The following is an 8,457-nucleotide window of genomic DNA, read 5'->3' on the forward strand; positions in this document are numbered from 1 at the left end:
GGGAAGCACTCACGTGGTTAGCTTGTTGTTCTTTCTTTTGGGGTGCGCCTTGTTGAACTCTGTTTAAAAACTCCCTACAACATTTTCTTTGGGGACCTGGAGATTACAGCAAGCAAATGTTATCCTTATAGGTCATTAACAACCAAGGAACTCATTTTGCATCAGAAGAGGCAGCGCACCAGATGGTGCTTCTGAGCACATGGTGAAAAACAGCTGCTTTGCTACTTATATATTTCTTTCCTTGCACAGCTAACTGCTTTTGATTAAGGTATAGAAATATATATGCTGAAGCTATTTTAGTTTGTATTCTGTTGCAAGAGAAGCGTTAAGGTGCACCCCAAGCTTGTTAAACGTGGCATTAGCAACATCAATACAGCAATTAATGCTATTAAAGCACAGTGCTGTCCCTGGGTAAGCTGGTGGGGCACCTGTCAAGATGAGAAACAGCTGGGCAGAACATTGAACTGTATCTTATGTAAAGGAAAGTGGTGAATAATAAGGACTAGAATGAGCAGTTTACTCATTCCGTTCCTTATATGCCCAGCTAGAAATAGGATGAATGGTCTCATCCCTGCTCCATAGCAGTGTTTTATTCATGAACAGCAATTGGAGGGTTACACTCAGGGAACAGCAGCATAGCTACCTCAGGCATGGGAAGCTGGCGGTAAGTTTCAGGAGTGCAGGCTGTTTGCTCATTAGCTTTCCTGGAGGATACATTGGCCCTCCCTGCTTTTTGAAGGCAGGTTGGGATGCTTCTAGCACAGCCCCTGCAGCCCGCTCGCTGTCTTTGCCTACAAGTCAGCTTCTCAGTGGTTGTTTTCTCTGAATCTCCCAGGAGAATTTTTACCAGCTGGTTTCTTTAACAGAGCAAGGCCTAGTGTTTGTAGGTGACCTTGCTCTGCAGTAGTGCAGACACACATAGGTCAGTTCTGTGACATGAACCACACAGATGGCACAGTAATCAAGCTGAAGGCCATTGGGCAGACTATACATCCTTACCTCTTCCTGGAGGCAGCCCCATGGTAACCAAAGTATAAGCTGTTGGCTTCCATGCTTCTCCTGCTCAGCAGGGAGCCCTCCTTGTTGTATCATCATCTGCAGCTGAGGATAGGCTATAGCATCCCATTTCTCCTCCCTCCCTTAAAGCCCTTTCACTTGTAGTCAATGCTTCATTTGAGGCAATAAAACTAGCTTTTATTGACTTGCAAACATTAAAAATACACACAAAGCAATCAATTCTAGTAGCAAAACAAGAGCCCCTTGTTTACCAACCCTCCCACACAACACCCACTATTAACATTACACATTTGTAAACATTTAGTGTTTTTATAAAGGTATTTATTTAGCTTGATAATACTAATGCACTAAGCTTGGTCTATCAGACAGAACAAGTTATTAAAAGCAAGTGGAAGGAAGTCAAATGGTGGGAAGCACCACAAAGATAGAGATTTGTACACTGCACTTCTACATAGGTTCAGAAAGAAGGCTATTAAAGACAGAGCCCAGTGAGCAACAGGAACAGCCAAGCTCACAAGTTGCAGATCAGAGGGGGATCAGAGCCATTCAGGTTCCCCTTTCTCTCACATCCAGCTGGGATACCCTCTGTGCTGCACCCAGGCCTTTACAACAGCCAGAACCACACAGCAGACACACAGCTTGAAGATGACAAAATATTTTCTTTCTACTTTAATTCTTAGTCTTTTTTTTTTCTCTCCAGTCCCAGGAAACACTTAACAGTCCTTTGATAGTTCATAGGAAGCCTCACACTTGACTAGCAATTGCTTCAGTCCTGACCTTACTTCTTCTCAGCAGAGGACTGGAGTTTCTTCAGCCACCTGCAGAGAGGACTTGGCTTGCACAGCTTTCCACTTGGTCTCTTGTGCACCACTGAGTGTTTTTCCACTGCTGCCTGGTTGATCACCACATCTTCTGCCTCTCTATCTCCCACCTCCCCAGCAGCCTGCAGAGCCAGGTCAGTTTTTGTCTCTCCTACAGCTGGCTGAGCTGTTGCAGCCCTCTCCTGAGTTGGAACACACATTAGCATGTCTGGACTCACCACAGCAGGCTCAGTTTCAGTCTCTTCTGGCTCTTGCACAAAGGGCTGAGTCTCACCACGGTCTTGCAGCTCTGTGCTTTGCACTGCTATCTGTGGCACAGACTTCTGCATGTGTTGCAGGGAAGATAAAGCTGTTTCACTTTCTGGATCTTCGTTCTGCATCCCCACAGCAGCATCCTGTGATTTCTCCTCTGGAAGAGGATTCTCACTGCTCCCCGGTAGAGGCTTCTGAGCAGTAGAAAGATCAGCTTCTGCCTTTTCTTGCTCAGCTTCTTGCCTTTCAGGCTTCCCAGACCTTCTGCAATACCTCTCGTGGCTGATTTCATTTCCCATTATCAAGGTGTACAGCAGTAATCCTCCTGGCAGCCTTCTCCAGAGAACTGTTAGGCTTTGGGATACTGAGGAACTTCAGCAAAGCCTTTAGTCAGAAGTAGACAGAGACCCAAGCTTCTTTCCTAGGGCTAAGCTGAGTGGTATATATAACTCAAAGGGCAATTATCCCACCTGCAAATTAGAAAGTGATTAATTAGGACCCACACCCTAACCCCTCCCCATAAGGATGTGTTTGATTCTGTGACCCGATGTTCTGAGGAGCATAGAGATGAGTGCAAAACCTGCTGTGAACTCTCTGTAAGATCCCCAGTATTGGGCTGGGCACAAGATTTACAGCTTTAAAGCCTGCTTGAGTTCCAGGGACAGTCTTTTTTTGGTCTTTTGATATCACCAGCAGCACTTAGGAAGTCAGTTACTCACCATGACTCTCAGCCAATACTGCACTTTACAGCTATTAGTTTGTATTACTAAAGTAAATAGTATTTGGGTCTCGTCTTGTTTCCTAGCCCATTTGTTAATTGTAGAAAGAAATTCACATTTAGCAGCTGTATATAGGCCTGGTAGGAAATGGGAGGGAGGAGGAATGAAAGGTAAAATGCCTCTTTATTGAGAGATCAGAAATAGGTGCATTTCAGGCCCTTAGGTCATTATTTTATCCACCATTTACTCGGTTTTTAGAAAGCACAGCAGTGTTATCTCTTCAAACTAAGGTAATAATAAGGAACAGTACATTTCAAATGCAGGGAAAATTTTACCTCAAGTCACATTTATAGCGTTGTTGTAAAACCACGGGATCATTAGAAAACAGATTAAGTATTTTGCAGAGAAAGAGGAGAGGAAAATGGTGTTGAAAAGGGAAAGAAGAGCCCACATACAGCTTTGTCTATTAATTCCTGTTGAAATTTATCTCATGCAGATTAGCTGCAGTTGCTAGAAAGAAGCAAACACAATTTAAACACATGATATAATGGAACAAGAATGAAACTGCCCCGTTTCTGGCAGAGAAACCACAAAATAAGCATTTCTTTTCAACCATTTCCAGCATCACAATTTCTTGGCCTTTATTTCTCACTCAGGTTGATAAGGTATTGCTCTTAAGTAGGGTAGCTGATGACAGCAAACCATTTCCCTGCGAGTCCCACATCATTAGTTCTCTTAAACTGCTGTTCCACTGCAAATCCTGTGGCACTTTCTGTAGCTAAATATTTAAAGTAAAGCAGGGCTGCTGTGCAGCACGATATGATTACTGATGGCTCGGCAGAAGGTTGAGCCATCACTGGGTAGAATAACGGGAACCACAGGAAAAACAGAACTATAATTTAGGGATGACGATTTCTAAAGTGAAGCTAATGGGTCCAGAGCAGTTTTGATGCACTGTTTGAGTTGCTTTTATGGATAGAATCTGTAGAAATGAGTGATTCCGTGCTAGTTAGGCACTCAATGCATGAACCTAAAACTACATAGCTGTAAGAATGGGAAAGCAGCAAAGACTGAGCAGCCACTTTCATTATGGGAGAAAACAAAATATCAGAGGACAAAGAGATGCTCTTTGATGCCAGGGGTAGACAGAGGACAGCATAGAAATAAATTAATATTTTGGGAGACTGACTGTTCAGAGAAAGCAATTGCTGTAACAGCATCAATGACGTGGTGTAAATGCTTATAGCAGCAAAGTGCTTCGTGTGATTTTGGAAGGACAGTATAATGCTCAGCGAGGAAAGGAAAATAACAGTTTATTCTGTGGTGTGTTTATGTTGGTTGGGTGTTGCCATTAAAAGTCTGAAGACTGACAGATTCCACTGCTGTCGTCTCAAGAGAGGCATTACTTGTAAAAAGTCATAAATATATACCTATTACCACATGCACAAAGGCACCGGTTGTTTTTCATGTGTAGCACAATTGTTTCTCCTTCCTGACCCTAATTTGGCCACTTCGTGTTGTGAATGCGCATTCACTTTTCTGTTGCTGAGAGCAGGATTTAGACCTTCCTCAGAGAAGGTGTCAGGAGGAAAACCCATCGGAACAGACATCAGCATCCCTGAGTCCCTGTCCTGTGTGATCCCTGTCCTGTGTGATCCCTGTCCTGTGTGATCCCTGTCCTGTGTGATCCCTGTCCTGAGCTCCAGCCCTGACTAACATGCATCCTCCATGACTTATGAATTGCACTCCAAACTCCCTTGGGTGCTCTTGAGGATGCGTTCTCAAGCCAGAAGACAAGACCATCGCTGAGGGTGAGAACGGTTACTTATCCCATCCCTACTCTGCTTTGAAAGGCAGAGATGGAAATCCATATTTTTTTTTTGGCAAATAATCAGAACATAAAAGCAGTGTTTGAGGCATTACACTCCTGCTGGTAGAAGCAAAGCATACAGAATTACAGCTAGGTCAAAACGTTCGTATTCACCACTTTATGTCACTGTTTGGGCAAATTTCTCAAGCTTTGTTTGAATGGAGGGAGCCAACCAACCTTAGATCACTAAAGGAGGCGTCCACACCACAGGTTCAAATATCTAAGCTGTTTTCTATATTTCTTATTTGTTTCAACATCCCCCGATTCACTTTGTAAGCCTCTGCACATTTTTTTCTGTTTTCCTCTCATGGTGTTTATACAAAACTGAAGAGAAATGTGATGGGGTATTTCCACCTGCAAGTTGACAGTAATAACCTGTAGCACGGGCTGAGCAACAGCTACACAGCAGGCTTTAGAGCTTAGGTGCTACACTTTGGTTCATAGGCACAATACATCTTCCTGACATAGAGGAACAGCAAATCTCAGGTGCTTTTCATCAGCTCCAACGTGTTGCTGCCTGCTTGTTCTGCACCTGCAGCAGAGGAGGCAGAGCTGGTTGGGATTCTGCAGTGGTGTTTCCTGCTCTGGAGGAGCGCTCCCCATCAGGAAGGTTGTCGGAGTTGGCTTTTGTTTGTGAACTTGTTACGATTCCCCATCCTGCTGTCAGATTGCTGACAGGTCTTGCAGATTTAAACCTGGACTCGCACCTTACCAAGGGAAAAGCGTGCAGGGAAGCAAGCAAAATATTCTGCTGCTGACGGCCAGGAGGAGATGTGCTGTTTAAGTGAAACAAAAGCGTTTGGTATTGACAAAAAATATTAACAAACAGCTGCAGCCTTGGTTAAGGGAGGTGTCATTATTTTGGCCATCTGTTTTCAGAACCCTCCACCAAGTTGTGTCAATAGCTTAATCAGTTTAGGGGAAACAGTCCTGTTGTGATTAGCATTCTGCTGGCTATAAGTGAGTGCTTCAGAAGGAAGAGAGACACATTCTGCAGCTCCTGATAGCATAAGCAGACAGCAAATATTAAGCTCCTAAACATTGATTCCTGAGTTGTTGATTTCTTGGGTTGTATCTTCAGGGTTCCCTTTTGAATCACAAAAAGCTTTGTTAAGCACAGATTCTTAACAGTGGGAGCTGAGACTTTCAGGGAGCAAAACATTCTATTACAGCCCACCCCATCCACAGGACAGTTGTGTGAATTGGTGATGCTGCTTTCACGCTCGTTTGCAATTCAATTTGCTAGTCAAAGAATTTGCTGCTAATCATCTTAAGAGGGCAGCCTAGAGCCTGGGAACAGAACTGACTCGTGCTCACACTGCTGCTTCATGAATAGGTTCTGCAGTTAGAACTTGCCTGAAAAGATGGGACAAATCACACGAAAAGGTACAGTTTGCATTCACCCGGCAGTGACAGTGAAGAGGAGTCCAGTGCTCATGGAGCAGTCATGGAGAGCATCTAGATGGGCTGACTGGGATGGTATAACTGTTCTGCTGATACTGAACAGTCTATCCTTTCTTTTCAAAGGGCAGGAACAGGATTTTAAAAGCACTGAAGTGTTTTTATAACTTCAGCCTCATTCTTCTCATAGGAATCGTATTAGAAAGCTTGGAGTCACATCTTTGTTTGCAGCAGCTCAGAGTCATTGAGCCCAATTATTTGCAAAGAGCCCACCAGAAGACAAGCATCTTTCATTCTGAGGACAGCAACGTCCATACTCAGCATTTTACCCAAATAATGTGCAAAATGAAAAGGGCAAAAACATAAAGTGTTGCTATTAGAGGCAGTGCAGGTATCAGAAATGTCAGAGTCCCTTCCATCACACAGTTAAAGCCATCAGGATTGCAAGAGCAAAACCCTTCCCAAGTGTAATTTTGGGTAGGCTAAACCAGGACAACGCAATGGTTGGTGTTCAAGAGTAAAGCTCAGCTTTACAGTACTCTGTGGCACATCTTAAAACAACAACAGAGTGTGATGAAAACTGAAGGAAAACATCTGAACTGGAATAGATATGTTGTAAGCCAGTGTGATGTAGGCTTGGATTTAGGAATAGTGGAACTGTAGCCTGCAGTGTTCGGTATGTTGGCATTGAAATTGACCCCAACCACCTGTTTGTTTTAGAATGTCAGCAATATCATGTAACCATACCTTATGCTGTGATTAGACTGATACCTTCAGTCTCAGCTACATAATAACAACAGTCATAATGGGAGTGAATTGATGAATCACTGTTACGTGGCTCCTTGTTGAGTAGTGAGATGCAAGCATTAATTTAATCACAAGCATAAAATACAGCGACAAGCATAGTTTGAAAATGAATGATTCTTTAATGTGAGAATGCAAACATATTCTTCCCAGTACCAGAGATCTTTGCTTCAAGTTCTGAGCTGCTTACCCAAAGCCAGTGATAGAAAGTCACCCTAGGAATCCTACATCACCATCACTGCCACGGTCCTTTGGCAGGAGTACATGCAAGGATGCCATCTACTTCACATCTTAATCTGTCCCTTTTAACTCCTTCCTTCCTGCTGTTCAGCACTGTTCATAAGGAAAAAAAACATTCCTTTATCTCTTAGCATTGTGATATTCATCCTGAATATTTCATTGCTTTCAACATTTCTTTGCACTGCATTGTCAAATGCATTGCCACGAGTCCTCTCAGCAGCCACAGAACAGAGAGATGATTAATACCAACCTCTGAAAATACTTGGCAATTAATTATAGTTACCGATCTAAGTACGTAAGACGCTGGCAGAACAATGCAGAGATGCTTCTGTGGCTCTTTGCGGGCTTTGTTTCTTTTTCAGCATCAGCAAAGAGAAGCCTCCAGACCCACACATGAGTTGTTTAATTCTAAGTACAGAGGGCATATCCATTCTTCCAGACTAACCTAAGCAGCAGTTCATTAGATACAGCCAACCCAGGGCAGCTTGTCAACATAATGAACTGATGTAGGTACCTTCAGGATTTTACATAACAGCCAAGGGGAGGGAACGTGCTCTGTGTTAAGTGAGAGCCACTGACATTTCCATGACCAGTGTTTCCATTCTGCTTTGGTCATAAGGGCAAATGTTTTAAGGAAGGCTGGCTTAAACTGATAGACTCACTACATACCAGCCTGATCCTTTGATTTAAAAGAAATACATAAAGATACGCTATATTCTTGATGTGATTAAGCACATAAAGACAGTAAAACCAATCATCCTTTAAATAGATGCATGCCTTTCAAAATCCTCATATCCTGACTTGCCTTTAACTATTTTCTTTTCCTCCCTCTATGAATACAGTTAATATAGGAAGCACACAAGAACACAATAGCTGGAAATGGTTTCCTTAGGGAAGATTAATCTCACTCTCCTATACATTCTGTCTCTCCAGCTTTCTGTCTAAGTACACTTATAATTCCCCATAAGCTCTAGCAGAATCATTTGGTGCAGTCCTGTTATTTTTTTGGTTGAAATTAAAGGGAAAGATCTAGGCTGTGTGCTTTTTCCAGTCCTTTTCAGCACTGCACTGCTTTTGAAGTTAAGCAACAGCTGCCCAACTAATCAGGTTTTACAAGAAGACTCCCTGCATTTAAAAACTACATTAGAGACCAGCATCATGTATGCGGTAACCTGACACATTTATTGCAGCAAAATGACCATTAGAAACACCTCTTAATGGTTATGCTTTGGAAACAACCACTTTCACAGGGCTCTTCTCCTAACTCTTCCACCTGCACACAACTAGCACAAACCATGGAGCAGCTGGGCATTAATAAGACAATCTGTATCAG

At 43.0% G+C, this 8,457-nt stretch overlaps 1 protein-coding gene across 1 annotated transcript; it reads right to left on the reverse strand.

The window, feature by feature from the left end:
* Positions 1 to 1,073: 1,073 nt before the first annotated feature.
* Positions 1,074 to 2,512, reverse strand: LOC107055037. Its single transcript, XM_015298066.4, has one exon. It carries the CDS (start codon positions 2,387 to 2,389, stop codon positions 1,796 to 1,798), a length of 594 nt encoding a protein of 197 aa, XP_015153552.2. The 5' UTR covers positions 2,390 to 2,512; the 3' UTR covers positions 1,074 to 1,795.
* Between the last annotated feature and the right edge of the window lie 5,945 nt (positions 2,513 to 8,457).

Source organism: Gallus gallus, chromosome 24, assembly GCF_016699485.2.
Source record: "Gallus gallus isolate bGalGal1 chromosome 24, bGalGal1.mat.broiler.GRCg7b, whole genome shotgun sequence".
NCBI lineage: Eukaryota > Metazoa > Chordata > Aves > Galliformes > Phasianidae > Gallus > Gallus gallus.